The sequence below is a fragment of the Rhinolophus sinicus genome, chromosome 3 (genome assembly GCF_057876585.1).
Source record: "Rhinolophus sinicus isolate RSI-liver-muscle chromosome 3, RSI-T2T, whole genome shotgun sequence".
In the NCBI taxonomy this organism is placed as follows: domain Eukaryota; kingdom Metazoa; phylum Chordata; class Mammalia; order Chiroptera; family Rhinolophidae; genus Rhinolophus; species Rhinolophus sinicus.
The window spans coordinates 138939828-138962028 of NC_142503.1; the positions used below are offsets into that span (position 1 = coordinate 138939828).

Consider the following 22201-nt stretch of genomic DNA (forward strand, 5'->3'; position numbering starts at 1 on the left):
AAATAGCCTTGTATAACTATTAAAAATAATTACATATGTGAAAATATCCTGCAAAGTATAACATATCATTAGAAGTAAGGTATAATTATGAAACAATTCTTAAAATATTAAAAGAACCACAGAGAGAACAGGAAAAGTCACATCTGGAGAACTGTTTTCAACCAATTATGATGAGGATGATAATGAGGCCCAATATAATGGCTATATGCCAAGCAGTGTGCTAAACACTTTCTGTGCATATACCATTTCATCTTCACAATTACCCTCTGAAGTTTGAACTATAATTAACTCTAATACTGTGGATGAGGAAATTGAGGCATGAACAAGTTTAAAAACCTGCTAAGTTCACCCATCTAGTAAGTGGCAGATCCAAGATTTGAATTCAGAACTGTTTGTCTCCCAAGCCCAGTTCTTAACCACTAAACTCTTGTTTCTGAGCGTCGTGTATTAGGGACACAGAAAACAGCTTAGAGCAGGGATGAACAATGCTTGGGCCAAATGCTCATTCATTTTCCTCTTCTCTATGGTTGCTTTCACACTACTATAGCAGAGTCAAATTATTGAAAAAGAGCCCTGATGGGCCTGCAAAGTTGAAAATCTGGCCCTTTCCAGAAAAAGTCTGCCAAACTTGCCTTCGAGGGTGCTGAAGATGAATAGTTAAAGTAGTTAATATTTGAAAACCATATAGCCTTGTTCATAAAAGTACACGTTTAGAAATTGTTGAAGGTAGAGTCAAAAGAAAATTCATAGCCTCCTCCAGGCATTTGAAAGTCTATCATGTGGGTAAGGCAGCAGGTGTATTCTGTGGTAGCCCAGAAGCAAGCTAGGCCCTGTGAAAGGATGGTACCAGAAATAGGACTTTCAGAAATTAATGGAATGAGAGCAAAGTAAACAGAAATAGTCTCAGAGATATAGAGGAAAACCTGATGGTTGCTAGAAGGGACGGGGGTGGGGGTGAGGAAGAAGGGGAAGGGATTAGCATAAATTGGTAACTACAATATTGTCATGGGGATATGAAAGACAGTTTGGGGACTATAATCAATAATGTTGTAAAGATTTTGTAGGGCATCAGATGGGAACATGTCTTATTAGGGAGACCACTTCATGGACGGTGTAGATGCTTGACCACTGCACTATATACCTGAAGCCGAAGCTGAATAATAGTGTATGTCAGCTATAATTTAATATATATAGTCATGGGATATGGAGTACAGCATATGGAGTACAGGGAATAGAGTCAATGGAATTGTAATAGATATATACGATCAGAGGGCAGTAGATTGGGGATTGGGGGAGGGGTTATCACTTTGTGAGATGTCTAACTATTGCATAGTGTTGTACACCTGAAACTAATGAAGAGAGGAAGAGAGAGAAAGAGAGAGAGAAATTAATGGAATGAGCTGCCTAAAGGACTACCTGTCATTGTAGCTATTGAGTCAAATGCTGAGAGACCAGGGATTCTATAACCGGTTTGTAAAACCATGTTAACTAGATGACTCAACTGCCCCTTCCCACTCTAAATTGAACAATTCTGTACAGAACACAAACTACACGTCATGCTAACAAACAGGTCTCATAGATGTCAAGTCTCAAACCATTAGAGGAAGGCAGAATTTTATCAGACAACTATAATCGGCCTTCGTTTGGTTAAGAGTTATAGCAGATGACGGATGATATAGAGCCTAACTGTGAACATGCACAACCTTTCCAGTGGGGGTTCTCCAAGTAGATGTGAATGGACTTGCTGGGCAACATGTATTTCACAGACAACAGAGCAGAGTCTCTCATTCATCAACGAATACCTATTGAGAACCTTCTGTGGTTCAGGTACTATTCTAGGTATTTGGGATTTATGAATGAACAAAATAGACAACATTCCCTGCCCAGTGGAGCTTTTTATTGTAGCAGTGGAGCAGAGGACGAAGCAGATGATAAGCATAATAAATTAAATGGAGTAGGAAAGAGGACTAGGGAAGACTATCATATTAACATCATCACTGTAGGAGTCTTATCTTGACCAAGATTTCCTTCCTAGGGATCTACTGACATCCTCTACATATGGAACGACATGAATGAGCCTTCTGTCTTTAGAGGGCCAGAGCTAACCATGCAGAAGAATGCTATTCATCATGGCAACTGGGAGCACAGAGAACTTCACAATATCTATGGGTTTTATCAGGTAAGACAACCAAGAGAGAAGCCCAGTGGACCCATGTGCCCGCCTTTTGGACTGAAAGTAATTTCCTTTGTAATCGCCATACTATGCTGTCCATTGCTCTTTGTGTGTCTTTTCTGACAATTGCAATGAGTCTTATCAGGTTTAGCCAATATAAGACTTATTATTTCTCCCTTTGCATATTTTCCTTCTATAATAAACATGAATTTGCAGATATTGTGAGATTAATGATAACATAGAAACATCTCAATAAAAAGTGGTAGAATTGCCTTCCATCTGCCAATCACATCCAAAAAGACTTGGCAGTCACTTTCCCTAATTTATACCCATGGTTGTTATTTTCAGAATGTAACTGTGGTTTTATGACTCTCCCACCAACTGGTATCTTCCAGTGGGAGCTGCTGGCTAGATACAGTGTGGTTTTCAGATAGATGTGTTTACTTCTCTAACAGCCTCTTGCTTGAATTGGTAGAGAATTTTCTTATGTAGGCCAAGGCCAGTCAGTTAACTTCTCTGAATCTCATTTTTCATCAATGAAAACTATTTCAGAGGTTGTTGTATAGATTATAAGAGAAAATCTTACAAAATGCCTAGCAATAGTAAGCACCAATAAATGCTAACTTACTGTTTACTACTATTATTTCATTGCTGTTGTAATCAAAGAAAATTTTTCATTCATTTAATGGGGGAATTTAGAGTAGTTTCCTTACATCATAAAAATTGTTTAATGGATTTATTTATTTTCCATTTCACATTCCCATCATTTGCTTTTTGCATGTTAAATAGTTTATTGGGGACGTCTGCACAATGCCCTAATGCAATCATCTTTTTGAAAAATCTCCTTTACTTTATAGCAAATGGCTACTGCAGAAGGACTGATACAACGATCTAAGGGAAAGGAGAGACCTTTTGTTCTTACGCGTTCTTTCTTTGCTGGATCACAAAAGTATGGTAAGGAATGGCTAATATGATCAGACTTAAAAACACAAGTTAGCAACCTGTCTTTTTTGACCATTTATGGTATATAGAGCTACTGATGCCTTCCTTTTCAGTAGCCATTGGGCAGGTATTAGATTGTAAAGAGTGATGTGCCCTGAAGTATGCATTTTGTCCTATGAGCAGAGTAAACCAATTTTAATAAAGTTTAGTTCTTATTTCCCACTGAAAAAACTTCAGAGTATCTTAGTTTGCCAGGATGGTCATCTCTGGTCCTGTCTCTGTTATTTATTAAAACCAGGGGAAATACACTTCTAACACACTCCTTTAACCACCTGTTCCACTTAGCAACATGGCTTAAAATAGACCTGGCTGTTGCTTGTGGTCAGGGTCATCTATAACTGGATCCACTTTACCAGCTAATACAGATCTAGTTCAACTTTACCAACCTGTGGCAAGAAGGCTATTTTAGGTCCCCTGGCCTTGCATAAATAACTGGGAGCTTAGGTTGTAGTGTGAAGAATCCAGCCTTCACTCTACCATGGACATTACTAGGCCTCCTATTCCACCTCTGAAACCAGCCCCTGTGGTACTCTGAAAAGGACAAACTATTATCATCTCAGGCAAAGATTCATGTACAGAGATGCTCATCACAGCCTTAGTTCTTGAAACAAACAAAAAGTCCAAATATATAACAATAAGGGAATAAATAAAAGTATGGTATATTCATGATAGACTATCATAAAGCTATTTAAAATAGTAGTCTCAATTGCATGAGGAAATGTTTGTGACATCATGATAAATGAGAGAGAAAAAAAGAATGCCTAAATGTTTACTATTATCCCAATTTTGTTTTAAAAATGTGTGTGTGTATGTGTGTGTGTATAACTCAGTAAGTATATGAGTATTAGTTTCAGGTGTACAACATAATGATTAGACATTTACACGTGTATAATATTGTACGCACACTTAATTGAAAAATAAAAAATTATTTTAAAAAAGAAATGTTTTTCTTTATATTGTCTATTATACATAAGAAATCTAAATATGAAATTGAGTGCATGGGCTGATTTGTGATTTTTTTTTTTTAATATCTTGTTACTGGTGACTGAAGGTGCTGTGTGGACAGGAGACAACACAGCAGAATGGAGTTACCTGAAAATTTCTATCCCTATGTTACTCACTCTCAACGTTACTGGGATCTCTTTTTGTGGAGGTAAGATGATATCCTCAGGCTTGAAGTGATAGAAAACAAAAAGCAAGGGTACTTTCGTCAAAGCTGGTCACAAATCCCTTTTCATTGGCTGTTTTGGGCAGGGATAAATGTGAGAAAGCGAAAATGAGGAGAGGGAAAGGAGGGTCGCTTCAGAGCTGTTTGTGTCTTGTCTGAATCGAGGCCACAAAATCAAGTCAGAAAGGGAGCCGGAGTGCTGCTTTCCCTCTTTATTATTGCTTCCTCCTTAGCCACTCTTGATAACTGAGTTTCTCTTCCTGACACATTATTTTTCTTCTTAGAAGGGAGAAAAATATTCAACTGTAATTGGAAAACAAATGTAAAAGTGTTGGAAATAAATAAATAAATAAAACTCATTACTCTTTTTTAAAAAAAGTGAGAAAAATGGAGAGAACTAGAGGATTTAGCAAATCAGAAATCAGTCTTACAAAAATCTTTTTTACTCCACAGGTTTAAAATTCTGTGACATATTTTTACTGTTAAAAAAAAGATATGCTCTTGAGAAAGATAAATTCAGTTAAATAAGATTCTCTAAGGGGCTGCCTTCCCCGAATCCCAGTAGTAATTCTCTGCAGATGAGAAATCTCAGTATGTAAGGTGCTCAGCATGGCTACAGTTCCAGCTGCCCTTTTTCTGTAGGAATAGAAGCGACTTAATATCACTTTTTGAATGGTGTGTTTTCATGACATTGGTCCACATACAAGGAATATGTATCCTGCTTAAGGGCTAAACAAGAAATCCTACTTAACACCTCTAATTCTGATTATCTGCTTCTCTTTAGTTATTTATATAATTTTTATCTTCCCTTAGCTGTTGCTAAAGGAAATCAAATACCAAACCTCCACCCCCACCCCACCCTAAACACAGACTTATTGAATCAGGCAGACATTTTGCAATTTCTGGAACATACCTGAATGTTGATCTTGCAGGAAAGCCTCTGACCTTTTGACAAGAATATTTGAAGAGCATATTGTCAGATCCTCAAAGAGACTGTTTTTTTACTATGTGCTTTCTAATTTAAGGCCACAGTTTTATCCTATCATTTTGAATGCACATACAATATGTCACACGGGGTGTCATGCGGGGTCTGCTCCCGCTCCTCACATAAGAACGCAAGATATGGTGAGGCCAAAAAGGAACACCCACGGAGCCATAGATAGGGGAGGCATACCACTATAGTCTCGCTGGTGGCTGGGTTGGAGACACAGGAAGCAGGAGCCACACAATCCACAGCCTGCCGTCCGCTTCTCTGCTAACCAACCCCACTTGCTAACTGCAATCCGCTTGCTAGCTCAGCCATGGCAGTTGTATCAGTGGCTAATGGCTAACTGGTTACTGCTGATGGCCAACTAGTCACAGCTGATGGCCATCTGCTACCTGAGCCAGGACCTTTCCATGTGAGACCGAGAGCCTGGAAACTGCTCTCTGGGACTCTGTCCCCACACAGCACCTTTCCCGTCAGTCTTCAAGGTCTTATTTTACCTGTGTGCATCATTTGTTAGAAGCCTGGTTGCCTCACAAAGTCTTTCTTTGACTGACTAATCAGCTGATGTAGGCGGCTTCATTGGGAATCCAGAGGCAGAGCTGCTAGTGCGTTGGTACCAGGCTGGAGCCTACCAGCCCTTCTTTCGTGGCCATGCCACCATGAACACCAAGCGACGGGAACCCTGGCTCTTTGGGGAGGAACACACCCGGCTCATCAGAGAAGCCATCAGAGAGCGCTACGCCCTCCTGCCCTATTGGTATTCTCTGTTCTACCGTGCACACGTGGCTTCCGAACCCATCATGAGGTAAATGGGCCTTACCAGTCAGAGGCCCCAGCACCAATCTACCCAACCACTGGAGAATGGAGTCAATCAGCTTATGGACTGATTGTAAACAGGGTGCTGGCAGTTGAGGTCACAGAAGATAGCTAGGTCCCCTCCTACTTTGTGATTCAAGTATTAATATTGATATGAGACAGAAATAGAGATTTTTCAAAGAATAAGGAAGTGACTTTGAATTCATTCAGTATTTAACCCACAAATATCCTCTCATGAACAATTTATTCTGCCAATCTTAAGCTCTATTTTACCCTTAATGCTAAACCATTCCAAGTTTGAGGTGAACATTTTTCCTGGTGTATAAATTATATTCTGATTCTATTTTAAAGGCACGAATGAAAAATCAACTTTCTAGGTTAGAGAGAGACACATAGTCCCCCAAGACTTCTGTATCAGCAGTTCCGAAACCTCGCTCAGACCAGAATCACCTGGGAGCTTTTTGAAAATAGATTCTAAAACCACACCTCCAGATCTACTACTAGGAACCTCCCTGGGTAGGTTCCAGAGAGCTCTATTTGTTAGAAATTTCCCTGGAGATTCTAGACATCAGCCAGCTTTGGACACTACTGCTTTGTTACCATTCAGTAGGAAAGGGAATATATTATTACAAAGTCTAGTGAATAAACTAAAAATAAGTTTCTCTTATTAAAATGTATCTTTTCCTCATGAAATTGGAAAAATTATTAGAACCATTAAGTTAGTATTCAGATACATAGATATTAAAAGTTTTATTATTTTTATAAGCCCAAATGCCTCCTAGATAGTTATGTACAACAATAACAATAGAACAAAAACCACACACCAGTTTTTCCACCCTCCAAAAATGTTGCCAGCTTGAAAACGAGATACACCAGTTCTTTTCATTTAACTAGGTAATGATTCAGGATGTATGAAAGACAGTGACAGCATGAAAAAAAAGATGGCGGATTTTATATCATTATAAAATATGGTTTTACAAACACTTAATTTGTTTTATACTAAATGTTTTAGGCATTTGGACTTGCACAAAGCTCTAATTCTGCCCGTTGGAGTAGTATTCAGTGCTCAACACTCAGAAGGAAAAATTGCAGATACCAGAATTCTCACTCTTTCAGTGGACCATTTAAGCTAATTAATAGCTCTTTCCATAAGAAAAATACTAGTAATCATAGCAATTGCTCATAAAATCTTGAAACATATGAAAAGAGTCTTGGCTGTTTGGCTTTTTCCAATTTCCTTTGAATAGTTATAAAACTGAAAATATGTGATTGAATTGTAATGACACATCTAATGATGTTGAAGTAAGAATTTTTTTCTTTCTCCAGGCCTCTGTGGGTAGAGTTTCCTGATGAATTAGAGACTTTTGGTGTGGAAGATGAATACATGCTGGGTGAGCATTTCTTGATTATAGTTATGATAAATACTGTAATTATGTTCTTGTTATTGTATTTTCTAGTGTAAGAGCACTAAAAAAAAAAAAAAAAAAAAAAACTAATTCAAGAAAGCCAAAAAAATAAAAGAAATTTTATCACCAAGATTTTCAGTGCGTAAGTGCGATCATAGCTCTGTTCTGTGATCATGTAGCACCTCTCATAATATTGTTAATGTTAAATAAATCCATTCTATTTGTGGATGCAATTGGGATTCTTGTTCTGGGTCCATTCCTAAGCCTGTGATACCACTACAGGGAAGGGATGTAGAATAAAGTAGATGAGATGGTTGAAGTAAAGACCCAAAAGAGCCTTTTTCATATGCAAAATAGAATTGGGGCCACTGGAGGGGGGATTCTTCTTTAACAAGGATTAACCACCAAATCTAGAACATGGAAGTTTCTTGGGAATAGTGCTCAAGCAGCCAGACTCAACAGAAAGTTTCCCCAAAGGAGGAACTCTAGAGAGTGGAAAACCCAAACTGTAAAATACCTAGCTCTTTAGGTCTTCACTCATCCTTAGATTTCAGTTTAAATAGCTACGTTCTTGGAGAAAATTTTCCTGACCAAAATTACTTCCTAATACCTAATTCCACCTACTTTAATCAAAGTCAGCCCCTCCTACTACATAACTTTCATTTCATGTGGTACTTTCAATTTGGGTATTCGTCATAACTCTAATTAACTTGTAATTACTTATTTAATATCGGTCTTCACTGAATGTAAACTCTGTGAGGGCAGAGACATGTCTGCCTTACTTGCTGCTGTATCTCCAGAGCTTAACACAGTGCCTGGTACTCTGTAGGCACTTTATAAATATTTATTGAATTAAGGAGTGAATTCATAAGTGGATGGATTTTACATATATGTAGTGCAAAGTTCAAAACAAAATTAATAATTCAGGTTGCCTTTAAGAGAATTTTAGCCTTCCCGATGATAATTGCACAAGGAAGAGGATTGAGTATCCACACCCACCACACTTGTGGATAACAGCTGACCATCACCAGAGTCACTTATAGCAAACAATGAAGCACCTGGAGAAGTGCAATGGCATTTTCAAACTACTGACACACTCGCAGTTGCATACAAAATGAGACTCTGATAGACTGTAAGAAAGGGTCCCTTCCTGTAATCCCAATATACCCTAAGTGGACTAATGATAGGCGATAATACAGTCACCTCTTTGAGCCTCTGTCCTCTTTCTAGCAATGCATCTCTCTGATGAATCCCTGGTTCAACTCTCCAAGGTTTCTACTTTGAAGAATTTCTCAGCGAGTGGTCTTTGACGCCACAAAAGCACTCAATTAAAAGGAAAGGATATTTTCAGACCTCTTATAATGATATTCGATTTTATTTCTTCTCCATTTTCAGGAAGTGCTTTATTGGTTCATCCAGTCACAGAGCCAAAAGCTACTGTGGTTGATGTGTTTCTGCCGGGACCAAATGAGGTAAGAGTAAATGACAGTCGCATATCTTCCATGTCTCATATCTCATCCCTCGTTCTAATGAATTAGCCTGTTAGGAAATAGATTTCTTCATCATGCAGTTGTGAAGACAGCCCAAATGACTATTGCAACTGAAGATTCTTGTAAGTCATGACCACTGTCCTCAGAGGTCAAGAAACTTAGTGGAAAAGCGCAGAGGAACATGAATAGGTGACCACACCTAGGAGGATCAGAGTAATTCTTTATCTTCACACGTAGACTTGTGTAAGTGACTCCTTGTGAACACAGTGAGGTTTTGGGTAGTAAGAAATTTTTAGTCTACTATGAGGTATCAAACTCGGGCTGGGAAACAGAAATATAAACAGACTTTGCTCCTTGTTTCTCGCTCTATCTGAATCCTGAGTTTTTGATACCAAAAGCTGGTCTCGAGACACTTACGGGAGTGGATAAAAAGTAACAATAGTGACTTCCTTCTGTGCCCCTCCAGCCTTCCTCTGCTCTTTTATTGGTTATTGTCATTGATTATTGTCACTGTAGAAAATATCACCTGGACCTGCTGAAGCCCAGGGCACTGAACCCATGCAAAGCACGGGGGAGAGGTGGGAATAACCCATGGGCTGCAGAGCAGATAGCCATGGGTGGTAAGAGCAACAGCCTCCAGAGACAGACCGAGGATATGTCCAAAGGAGCAAGAAGAGACAGGGCAGACACTTGGGGCACCAGACCAGGGAAAGAGGGTGTGAAGTGTAGAGCAGGAAGGAGACAGATCCCCGAGAGTCGCTGAGCGCTAGAGCATAACCACAGGCTTCCGCAGGCAGGGGGAAGAGCCTGAAGGATACGAAACTGATGTGGAACCGCCATGGCAAGATGCTCGTGGGCTGTCAAGGCGAGAGGTGAGGTGGCTGAGCCAGGCCATGCTCACTGCCCGGGACTATCAAGCCCTGGTACGGCAACACCAGGAAACCACATGCAGTGCCAGTGTTCTCCCTCCATCCAGCTTCACATATTTGGTTGTTGTATTGGTTTCCTGAGGCTGCTGTAACAAATTACTACAAACTTAGTGGCTTCAAATGACAGAAATTGATTCACTCATAGTCCTGAAGGCTTGAAGTCCAAAATCAAAGTGTCAGCAGGGTTGGTTCCTTCTGGAAGCTCTGAGGGAGAATCTGTTCCATGGCTGTCACCCAGCTTCTGGTGGCTGCCCACAATCCTCCGCGTTCCTGGCCTGTAGCCCCATTACCTCAATGTATGCCTCCATCTTCACAGTGCCTTTTCCTGTGTGTCCGTGTCTCTTCCTCCTATCTCTTATAAGGACACTTGTGATGACACTTAGGGCCCACTTGGATAATCCCAGACAATCTCCTTATCTTGGATCCTTAATTTAGTCAAATTTGTTATGAGGGTAATAGTCACTCCTTCCAGGAGTTAGGAAGTGAATATATCTTTTCGAGGGGCCACCAATCAGCCCACTGCACTTGCCATGATTGATATGAAAATAACCAGGCTTTTCTCCAGAATGTTCATGAATTATGTTCTTTCCCCTTGGTTTCTCCAGTCATTTGCAGTTCTGAAGGTGAGGGCTCTTTACAAAGGTTCCCCTGCCAAGCAGAAACCTGAGGAAAAGGTTAAATACAACAACAGCTAAATAAATTGTCCTGTCAAAGCATTTTTGCTGAGAGTTTCTCAAGTTTATTCTAACAAAGTATAAGCTCCCATTAATAGGAACTAACTCCCTTTCTGACTTAGCCACACATTTTTATTAATGACCTATCATCATTGCAGGCATATTGTTGTGACTGTATAATATATTCCTCCAGCACCATTTTCCCAGGGCATTCTATTTGGTTCTCTTGCTTACATCTTCCCAAAGCCTGGGTAGAAGAACCAAGTTGTTTCTTGCTAGACCTTTACGTCGCTGGTTAGCTAGTCCCACATTACACTGTGCCAAGAGGCTATCTAAAGGCCCTCACTGTCATTTTCCCCATTCCCTCTCCTTCAAGTCTTTTCTCAAATATCTCCTTCTCAGTGAGGCCTTCTCTGACCACTTGTTTAGGATTATAAACCACTCCCACTGCCCCCATCCAACCCTCTTTCATCCTTTATTTTTCTCCACAGAACATGCAACCTTCTAACATTCTATGTATTTGCTTATATCAGGGGTGTCCAAACTGTGGCCCGCGATCCATTGATAATTGGCCCACAGCAAATTCCAAAAACATATTTAGTTTACTTAAATAAACCAGGTGAGGCAATACGTACTTCACCGCAAGTGAGTGGCCCGGCTGTTTGTGTATTTTACTGCATATGGCCCTTGGTGAAAACCGTTGAAAAAAGTTTGGACACCCCTGGCTTATATGTTTTATTATCTGTCTCTCCCATTAGAATGTTAGCTTCTTGAAGGCAGTGATTTTTATCTATTAGGTTTACGCTGTATTCCCAGGGTCTAGATGGGCACCTGGTACATAATAGGCCTTCAGTAAGTACTTGCTGGGTCAGGAGCTTGGTGACTGAGCTCTAGGCCTGATCTACATGGTGTTTTGTACCAATTATACCCTTTTTAGGCTGGAGATCTTTGTGTACTGCACCAGAGCACATACCATACACCCCTCATTTTAACTAGTTCTAGTAATGGTAGACAGGTAATCCCCAAATCTTGTTTGAATCAGTTTTTTGTTTGTTTGTTTGTTTTGCCTTTCACTCCCACCAGCTCTTTATCTAGACCTACTGGAATTCACCTAAGAAAGACATTATAAGAAAAGAAAGCTAAGACAATATCCCTCGTCAAGACAGACATAGAAATCCTTGACAAAACATTAACATATTGAATCCAGCCAAGGATAATACATTATGATGAGGTGGGTGTGAGCCTGTTGAATTAAGAGTTCAGTGTAGCTCACAATGTGATATATAGATGATGTATTACATATTCGTGCACTTGAAACCTATGTAATTTTACTAACCATTGTCACCCCAATAAATTTTAATTAAAAAGAAAAGGAGTTTACAGTAGCTAACCATAGTCAAGAAACAACCCTCTCACATTCACAGCAGGATAGTGAGATGCAACAGCTCAGCTATATAAAGGATGTGGTAATCCCAGGAGGTGAATTTGCGAAATAGACTCTGGGCTGCCAGAAATTACACTGGGCTAGAAGAAAGAGGTTTTTGTTTTCATGCTGCTTCTGGTGGTATCTTAAGGATTTATCCCATCAAATTACTCTGTAGGACCTTTCTGGTACTTCAGCAACTAAACCCCCTTGACAAGATCCCAGATAAGAGTTTGAACCTCATCCCTAAATTGTATTGTACTCTGTAAAAAATAAATGATCCTATAGCAGTAATGCAAGTTTCCGTTTGTTTTTCTCCAAGATCTGTATCCTCCTCTGACACTTTCCTTTTCTCCTGCTTCATTTGTAATTTATTTGCTTGTAATGTGCTGTTCTTCTTTGTTGCTGTTTCCTTTTTCTTTCTTCATCTTTTTTACTAATAGACGCATTAAATTTTTATAAGCGAACTGGACTGTAAAATCCATGAGGTCTTTCTGTTCACTCGTGTATACCTAGCAGTGCTGGGCACCTGGTAGGCTGTTTAATAAATAACTTTCGGATGGATGGATGGATGGATGGATGGATGGATGGATGGATGGATGGATGGATGGACAAATTAGTGGCCTTTTAGTCAAATTAATCCATGAACAGTAGTATGTTAGTCCTTTGGGATCTTCTTAAAAGCATGTGTTCTTCCTAACTTCTACTCGAGATTTTTAAAAAATTATACTTATTTTAGCTTTCTGGTTATTTGAAATCAATACAAATGGTGTTTCACTGAATAATGAAATTGTGAGCAGAGTTATGCCTATATTCTTTTCCATGGGGTCTGTTCCTTTTCAGGTCTGGTATGACTCAAAGACATTTGCTCATTGGGAAGGAGCCTGTACTGTGAAGATCCCAGTAGCCTTGGACACTGTAAGTTATTTTCACTGTTTTTTTCCTCTGTTGTGCTGTATTAGTCCACTCAGACAGCCATAGCAGAATACCACAGACTGGGTGGCTTAAACAACAGAAGTTTATTTTCTCACAGTTCTGGAGGCTGGAAGTCCCAGATTAAGGTGCCAAGCAATTTGGTTCCTGGTGAGGACTGTCTTCCTAGCACGTAGACAGGCACCTTCTTGCTGTGTCCTCATATAGCAGAGGGAGAGAGTGAGCTATCTACAGGATGAGGGCCCCACTCTTATGACGTCATTTAGCCTTAATTCTAGAAAGGTCCTGTTTCCAGATATAATCACATTAAAGACTGGGGCTTCAACATGTGAATTTGGGGGGACACAAGCATTCAGACCATAGCATATGCCTACATACGAATAGAAAGAACCAAGGACATCAGTGCTCTGTGTAATAACACACACATATGGAGACAGACAGTAGATTAGTGGTTGCTCTGGGCTGGAGAACAGAGAAGGTTTGGGAGCAATGGGGGGTGACTGCTAATGGGCCCAGGGATTCTTTTTGGGGTGAAGAAAATGTTTTAAAATTGATTGTGATATGGTTGCATGACTCAGAATATACTAAAAACCATTTAACTGTGTATTTCAAATGGATGAATTGTATGGCATGTAGATTACATTGATAAAGCTGTTTAATTGTGAAAAAAAGAGAGGATAAAAATAACATATACTCTGATTTCACAGTATGAAACATGAAGGACAAACAACTCTTCCCCTATTGTTTATACTGTATGTCTAAGGAAAATCAGAACACTGATGACAGAGAACCAACAGGGTGGTCACCACACATGCCGTACAGAGTGTCCTTCTGTAGGAACAAGTCCACAACCATGAGACTTTAATTGTAACCCTGGACCTCTAAGCCAGGGAATGCTACCAATTATGATAATAGAATCAAAGTGGCTCATCCAGGCTGAATTTCTGACGGGACGTGGGCTCCTGCAGCTGAATCAGAACCACTACTATTAGCTCTCAGTACTGTGAAGAGGAATAAATAGATATTGATGTTATTTTTTTAACCGTCAGCAGCGATATGAACTCCATTAGAAAGAAAATTATTTCAGATGTCAACTTTCAGATATACAAGAGATGTTAATAGTCATCTACTCGAATCCCACATGCTTACAGGTGAAGAAACTGAGGCTCAGAGAAGTTAAATTACTTGTCCAGAGTTTTGGCTAGATTGTGGCAGAACTGAAACAAGACCCCAGGTCAGCCAGACTCCCACTTGAGCCCATTCCATACTGACTTACTACCTCATTCTTTGAGGGGAAAAAGAGAGAGAGAGGTTGTCTGATGAGGGTGGGGAGATAGATGTGCTTTACTTCCTGCTGCCAACTGTGAATCAAGCAGCGAGTGGACATCTTAACTACTACACTCTCACTCCCTACTTCATTTGTACTCTTATATGCTTCCTGTTTGTACTTTATTCAGAGCAAAGTATAAGCCCTCATGTGATCCAGGGAGCTTCCTTATAGAGGAGTGTAGAGGGAGACAGGAAACCTACTACTTCGTCTGCTGGCAACGCCATTCTGGAAGACGCATAGATACAGGTCATGCCTACAACCCCGTGTTGGAGTCACTTAAAGTACCTTTGGTGGCATCTATCACAGAAGTTCCACGAATTTACCCTCAGAATTGAGTCGTTCATCCTGGTGATCCAGGGAAGCAGGGAGCAAGAAGGGTATAGGGTCCAGTGAGTAAGGACAAAAGTCATCTCCCCCAAACCAAGAAACTACCATCTTTTCTATGCACTCATACATACATACATGCATCCAGGCCTGCTTGCACAGAGAGAAAAATTCACTCCTTAGCAGGGCCCTAGAAGTAAACACGTTTATTTTATTGATTGAAAAAAAACACAAAATTGGAAAGGTTACTTATAGGATAAGCAGCTTATGTAATCAATTGATGACGGGTGAGAAGTTTCTCTAATAATTTCAAAAATGGACCATTTTGAGCTCTTCCTTTCCATGTTTGCCATCTCTGTGTTCATAAATTTATTTTGCCTTTGAGTCTATACTTGTAAAGAATGAAGTGTTATACAATGAAATATTTTAAAATTCTACTTTGAAATGGCCTTATACGAATACTACTGCCCTGAGAGTTGCTCTGTTATATAGATACCAGTGTTTCAACGAGGTGGAAGTGTAGTGCCCATAAAGACGAGAATAGGAAAATCCACAGGCTGGATGACTGATTTCCCATATGGGCTCCGGGTGGCTCTGAGCACTAAGGTATGTGGAAAATGTTACCTGTATATATCTCATTTGTTACTACTCTGTCTCTTCGCAGTGGGAGCCTTTTGAGTGTGTGACACTATGTAAAAGTGGTGAACCCCATCTAATGGGATAGGTGCTTCTGATGTTTATCTAGAAATCAAAGCTTTGAATCATTTCTGAATCATTGTCCAGCTTGTCTGACTTTGTTCTTAAGGGAATTCTGAGAACTAGAAATGATAGAAATTTCTTCTGGGGCACTGTGACCGTTGGCATTGATTACCGCTGGACTGAAAGGTCACTGGGGGTGTAGGCAGCCTGCCACGTAGGTTAGCCCTGAACTCAGTCTTCTGTAAAAGGGTATCTGTATCTATGCAACATTTCCGGGACACCGCCCCCACACAGTGACTTCTGGTCTCATCAGATGGCTCAAACAACTAAAATCTCCTTGGGTTAAGCCTGAAAGGATCCAGAACTGATCTATCCTTTTGAGCCAAATGAGGCCTTAGCAGATTCCTCGCCTATCAATTTGCCCAACTATAGTACCAAACACAAATTCTTACTCTTATGCAAATATAAAATAATTAAGCTTTCTTTTTCTTACATCCTTCTTTTTCATCTGTTTCACTTAGCCATGTTTTCTTGGGCCCACCTGGGCCTCCAGCCCATGAGAGGCCACAGAATAAATACAAGAGACTCGAGATCCATGGCACATTGTCAATTACAGTATCCTGCCACATGGAATGCTGTGACATTATCTGACATGCAAAAGGAGTCCTCTTAATTAAAAAAAAAAAGTAGGAACTAGATACTATTCTCTAAATTGAGGGTCTTCTAAAGCTAGTTAATCTCATCCATTCTATACTAATTTTTTTTAACTGCAGTTTCATTCTGTGAACTTTTATGACCTGTTGTCACATTCTAGGACAGTATTTTCAGAGAAGCCACCTATGCCACTGACCATACTTCATAGTTTAAATTTCTTTCAACAAGGCCTCACTCTTTGTGCTCCTCTTATGTGATTTCCGTTTCCTATTATTATTTCACTAATAGGTATTGAATGTCTGTATTTATTAAGCTTCTGTTCAACATAATTTTTCACAAATTTTAAAATCTATTATTTCCCTTTAGAGGGTGACATTCTTTTCCCAGAAAGCTATTATATAAGCACATTCTCTATTTGTGATTCACTCTCCAGGGTTCTGCTGTGGGTGAATTATATCTCGATGATGGCCATTCATTCAAATACCTCCATCAGAAGCAATTCTTGCACAGGAAGTTTTCATTCTCTTCAGGTGTTTTGACCAACAGGTAATGACAGCTAAAAAAATCTGTGCATTATCTTAGGTAAATTATGCTATCCTTTTGCTATCCTCAAATGCACAGGTAATATTTTAAGGTACTACCGTGTTTCCCCGAAAATAAGACCTAGCTGGACGATCCACTCTAATGCATCTTTTGGAGCAAAAATTAATATATAAGACCCGGTCTTTATAATGTAATATAATATAATATAATACTATATAATATAAAAATATAATATAATAATATAATATAACATAATATAGTACTGGGTCTTATATTAATTTTTGCTCCAAGAGACACATTAGAGCTGATTGTCCAGCTAGGTCTTATTTTCGGGGAAACACGATATTTAAAGAAGTTAATGATAAAGGTCATTTGTAGTGTTTTCCTTTTCTTTTTTTTAGGTTCACTAAGGTAAAACTGACAAATAAAATTATAATATATTGTTGACCGTATTCCCTATGCTGTACTTTACATCTCTATGACTATTTTGTATTTTTTTTTCCTGTTTTGGTCATTTAAGTTCTACTTTCTTGGCAAATTGCAGTTATGTAATACAGTATTATCAGCTATATCATCATGTTATACATTAGATCCTTAGACCTGATTCATCTTATAACTAAAAGTTTGTACCCTTTTACCAGCCTCTCCCTATTTCACCTCTACTCCCACCCCTCTGACAGCCACTATTCTACTCTATATGAGTTTGGCATTTAAAAAAAAAAAAAAAAAATTCCACATATAATGATACCATGCAGTATTTGTCTTTCTCTTTCTCTGTCTGGCTTATTTCACTTAGCATAATGCCTTTCAGGTTTATCCATGTTGTCACAAATGGCAGGATATCCATATTTTTTAAGGCTGAATAATATTCCATTGTATATATAAACCACATCTTCTTTATCCATTCATCCATTGACAGACACTTAATTTCCATACTTTGGCTATTGTGAATAATACTTTAATGAACATGGGGGTGCAGGTAGTTATTTCATTTCCTTCAGATATATACCCAGAAGTAGGATTGCTGGATCATGTGGTAGTTCTGTCTTTAATTTTTTGAGGCACCTCCATACTGTTTTTCAGAGTGGTTTACATTCCTAGCAACAGTGTACAAGGGTTCCCTTTTCTCCACATTCCCACCATCATTTGTTATCTCTTGTCTTTTTGACAATAGACATCCTAACAGGTGTGAGGTGATATGTCATTATGATTTTGATTTGCATTTCCCTTTTGATTTCTTTGACCCATTGGTTGTTCAGGAGCATGTGATTTAATCTCCACATGTTTATGAATTTTCCAGTTTTCTTCTTGCAATTGATAACTACTATCATACAATATGGTCAGAAAAGATATTTAATTTCAGTCTTCTTAGATTTATTAAGACTTGTTTTGTGGCCTAACATATGACCAGTTCTGGGGAATAGTCAATGTGTACTTGATAAGGAGTATATATTCTGCTGCTGTTGAATGGAATGTTTTGTATCTATCTGTTAGGTCCATCTGGTCTAACATGTAGTTTAAGTCCAATGTTTCCTTATTGATTTTCTGTCTAGATCTATTCATTGTTGAAAGCAGGGTGTTAAAGACCCCTGCTATTATTGTAATGCTGTCTATTTCTCCCTTCAGATCTGTTAATATGTGCTTTATATATTTAGGTGCTCCAATGTTGGGTGCATAAATATTTACAAATGTTATCTCCTCTTAATAAATTGAGCCCTTTATCATTATATAATGACTTTTATCGTCTCTTGTTACAGTGTTTGGCATAAAGTCTTCACTACAGGTTCATACGTTGCTCCCTGATCTTACTATTTTTATGACCATTATTTTTAACTCTCTCTCATGTAAATAACTTAATTCCATTTCATTAAGGTCAGTTTCTGAAGATTAATCAGGTTCTTTTATTTGAAACATACTTCTTGTTTCTTCGTTTTCCTTGACTCTCCGTGCTGGTTTCTGCACATTAAATAAAACAGCCACCTCTTGCAGTCTCGACAGATAGGTCTTGTGTATGAGAGATGAACTTCATCAATCAGCTCAGCCTGAGCTCCTGGTTGCTTCTCAAGCCTTTGTGATTATCCAAGCTGCCATCTTTGTTCTTAGTGACTACCAGTAGTTGAGGAGGTGCCAAGACCCATCAGTTTCCCAAAGGGGGATACTTCAGTCAGCATCTAGATGCCAGCTGATTAGAAGCTAGACCCTCAGGCAGTAGCTGTGAAAGTTTGCAGTCAAACCCCTTCCAGGGAGAAACTGAAAAATGGGTGTTTTTGCCTGCTCCCTCTGTGCTGAGCCCCGCCTGCTTCTTTGTTTGCTAAAATCCTATGGGACTCGGCAACACAAACCCTGTTGGCTATCAGAGCCTATACCTCAGGTGGGAGTCTTAAAACTTGGAGTACAAACCCTTCAATCTTTAGGGAGAAGCTGGGGGTTGGCGGTTCCCTCCCAATTGTATGGCACTGCTGGGGGTGGGACTTATAGAGAGAATGTATCTCAGCCTTTCCTACCTGTTTGATGTCAGTAAATACTGACACTTACTAGATGTTCACTTACTAGATGTTTAGGAGTCAGTCAGCTAGTTTCTGGATTTCTCTCAGAGGGAACTTTCTCCATGTGTAGCTTTCCATTTGGTGCATCCATGCATGAGAGGAGTGAAATTCAGGAGCCTCTTATGTCACCATCTTGGTCCAGAGTCCCCCTGGAGTATTTTTTCAATCATACCATGAACCTCTCTTCCTTCTTGTCTCCATCTTTCTTTCCTTCCCTCTCTAAAACATAAAAAAAGAATTCAAGTTCCTATTAGTCCCATTTATCAACCATTCAACAATTCATTAAGTATCTGATTTCTTACTATTTGATTGCAGTGTCCAAGTCATACTTGTGACTTCAGTGTCCTTAGGCGATTACTCTCCAAATGGCTTGTTAAAAAAAAAAAGAGAGAGAGAGATTTGGTATCTTTCATCTGATCATCCATATCAAATGTTCCCATCCAAACGTTACCCAAAATCATGGTTTATTATCAAAAACTCTGGTCCTTATGTCTAGTGGTACTTTGAATCATTTATGCCGTAGTATTGCAGCAGTGTCAAGAGGATTTTATGGAAAATTGGGATAGTCTCCATGACCACAGCTAAATAAAGCATAAGCAACTTGCCTTAATCTTTTTTTGAAAAGGTTATCCTTAATTTTTTTTTTCCACCCAGGAACTTTCTAGCAGTATGACTGTTACCTTACTTGAAAAGCAGTAGTACCCAAATGCTTTTAGATTCTTTAAAGTTAGTGTAGTTTTTAAGTCAGCTTCCAGTTGTGTTTCAGCTCCTTCGCCTGCATTTTATTTGTTGTTTGTCTAAAAAAAGGAAAGAGGAAAGCAAATATGAATTGTACTATTTGTATTAAATCATTGGGTTTTATTGGCAAATTTATTTCAGGGTAGGGTGTTAGAAAAAGAAAAACTTTCTGTCTTGGGTTGAAGGTCTAAGTGATAAAAACATTTGACGTACTGATGACAATTTGTTCATTCTTTCAAATGAATTTGCTTTGGAAACAAATGAAGAGCAGCTCTACTCCTTTCCTCCACTCAGTGTTCAGTTGTGGCATGCTCAGGTAACCCTGCTGGATTCCAGCTGGAGCGGTATGCTAGCCTTGTGTTCCAGTGGTTGGTTGGTTGCTTGCTTTCTTGTAACCACCAAAGTGGATGCAACTACATGGTTCCAAAGACATACCTAGTTAATTCCAGCAGATAGGAGACCAGAAACTTTGTAAATGGATGGTTTGATATTACTGCAAATAAAAAAACGGGCCTGAGCATTCTGATTCCATTTCTACTTTATTCAGGTCTGATTTTGTGCCTTAAATATCTGCAGTGTTTTATCATGTCTCCACTCAGTGACTGTAGGCGTACGAGACAGTGCAGTACCTCAGCAGTTCATACACTTGGTACTAAGGAGCACCTCCAATCAACATATTTAGGAAACTGCAGTGTTTTCTGTGTATACTTAATCTGGAGTGGGGGCTTGAAAGAAGGGGAGAGTTTTACTTTCATGTGGATAATGGCCATTATCCCCATCCTCTAGAAATCCAGAAAAAGAATGCAGGGGTGAAGTTTCTGAAGTACACTGGTTAATTCAGTGCATGTAGTAGCAACTGCTCCTATGCAGACAAGCGCAGCCCATGTTCCCAGTGTGCCCTGTGCTGTCCTTACAGCTTCAGGGGGACAACATGTGGCTTGTTTATTTTGACTAGTCACTCGGGACTGATTCCATTGAGTACAAATAATGTGTGAAGCTAAATAATCGATTGCCCTCTTGTAAATTGTGTTTTGACTGCCCTGTGTGTGAAGAGCTCATAGAAGTTCCCAACCTTTTGGCATTAAAAGGCCTTTCCATATGTTTTGAAACCTACTTGCCTTCATGTGCAATAGTCTGTTAATGACAGTTTAGATTTCTGCTTCTAACACATGTGACCTTGAGAAAATTTTTAACTGTAAGTCTAGATTTCATCTATAAAAATAGATTAAAATATAGATAGCCTGGTTGTCCTAAGGATTAAATCAGATAAAATGTAAAATACTGCCACAATGTTCATATGTTCCCTGATTTTAACTCGTCAAAGAGCATTTGATACCAATGCAAGAATTTTACAACGTTGCATTTACTCCAAAAACAAACGATTTTAATACTCTCAGCACATTCGCCCTTATTTTGGAGTAGATATACTCTGTTTAAAGAAGTTAAATCCAAGGTAAAAATTAAAGAGAAAAGCAGAAATTAATGAACTAATAACTTCATTAATAAGACCAAAACCTTTTTAAATAAAAAAATAAGCCCCCAAGTAGCCTAGTTAAGGTACAAAGCACAGATACACAAAATATACTATGAAGTAATTGAAAATAACTTTTCTAACGTTCCCAACTTAAAATGTTGACACTTCCTACTCTATTATAAAGACAGTTAATATTTAAAAAAAAAAAAAAGACAGAAAACCTGGAAGGAAGGTAGGGGGTACTATCAGCTTTTAATTCCTTGTTAGAAACTTCCCATCTAGACTATCCAGTGAGATTTGCTGGGTGTAAATAGGTTTTAAACAGTTGTTTGTTTTTAATGATTTGGTAGCATGAAAGATTCCTCAGTAGACCTCACAGTCTCATTCCTGTTAGAAAAATAAAATTGGTTTATTTTATCCCTGGAAAAAAAAATGAGAGAGAGAGAGATTGGTTTCGTTACTGGTTAGCTAGCTCCTGGCACATAGACTCATCTGTTTCCATCTCTTCATCCTAGTAAATATGATAACCATATGGTTTAGGCTTCTATAGGAAAAGAAGTGGGGGTTGGGGGGCTGACAAGGCTGGGGACATTGACCTGGTAACCAGTCCAAAGCGCTGTTTCTCTTTTCCTAATGCCATTTTTATTGCTTTCAGTTGTGCTGACGAGAGTGGTCATTATCCCAGCGAGTGTGTGGTGGAGCAGATATGTGTCCTAGGCCTCAGGAAGCAGCCATCATCTGTGACCATGCATTTGTCCGGTGAGGAAGCAGGCCACTTGTTTTTGTGCACATAGAAATACCTGTAGAGAAGAGATGGTTAGTCCTAAAACTGCCACAATGTGCTTCACCAGGTGGACTCTGCACTTTCTGGTAGCGGTCAGCTATGCTATC

The 22201-nt window shown here is 39.1% G+C and overlaps 1 protein-coding gene and 1 long non-coding RNA gene across 5 annotated transcripts in view; one reads left to right on the plus strand and one right to left on the minus strand.

Moving 5' to 3' along the window:
• The window catches only part of GANC (glucosidase alpha, neutral C), a 62117-nt gene that overhangs the window by 37856 nt on the left and 2060 nt on the right, over window positions 1-22201 (plus strand). For all 4 annotated transcript variants that reach the window (XM_019725410.3, XM_074327868.2, XM_074327867.2 and 1 more), the window contains 10 exons: window positions 2036-2179; window positions 3031-3127; window positions 4227-4328; window positions 5893-6136; window positions 7474-7538; window positions 8949-9025; window positions 12913-12987; window positions 15149-15262; window positions 16443-16555; window positions 21966-22069. In XM_019725410.3, coding sequence (XP_019580969.3) covers window positions 2036-2179; window positions 3031-3127; window positions 4227-4328; window positions 5893-6136; window positions 7474-7538; window positions 8949-9025; window positions 12913-12987; window positions 15149-15262; window positions 16443-16555; window positions 21966-22069 — 1135 coding nt within the window. The remainder of the gene's footprint in view (window positions 1-2035; window positions 2180-3030; window positions 3128-4226; window positions 4329-5892; window positions 6137-7473; window positions 7539-8948; window positions 9026-12912; window positions 12988-15148; window positions 15263-16442; window positions 16556-21965; window positions 22070-22201) is intronic.
• LOC109444193 (uncharacterized) lies at window positions 19181-22043 on the minus strand. The gene is made up of 4 exons (XR_002136802.3): window positions 21907-22043; window positions 19779-19895; window positions 19401-19467; window positions 19181-19317 (listed from the first exon to the last, which is right to left on the minus strand). It is a non-coding gene; the product is annotated as an uncharacterized LOC109444193 (long non-coding RNA).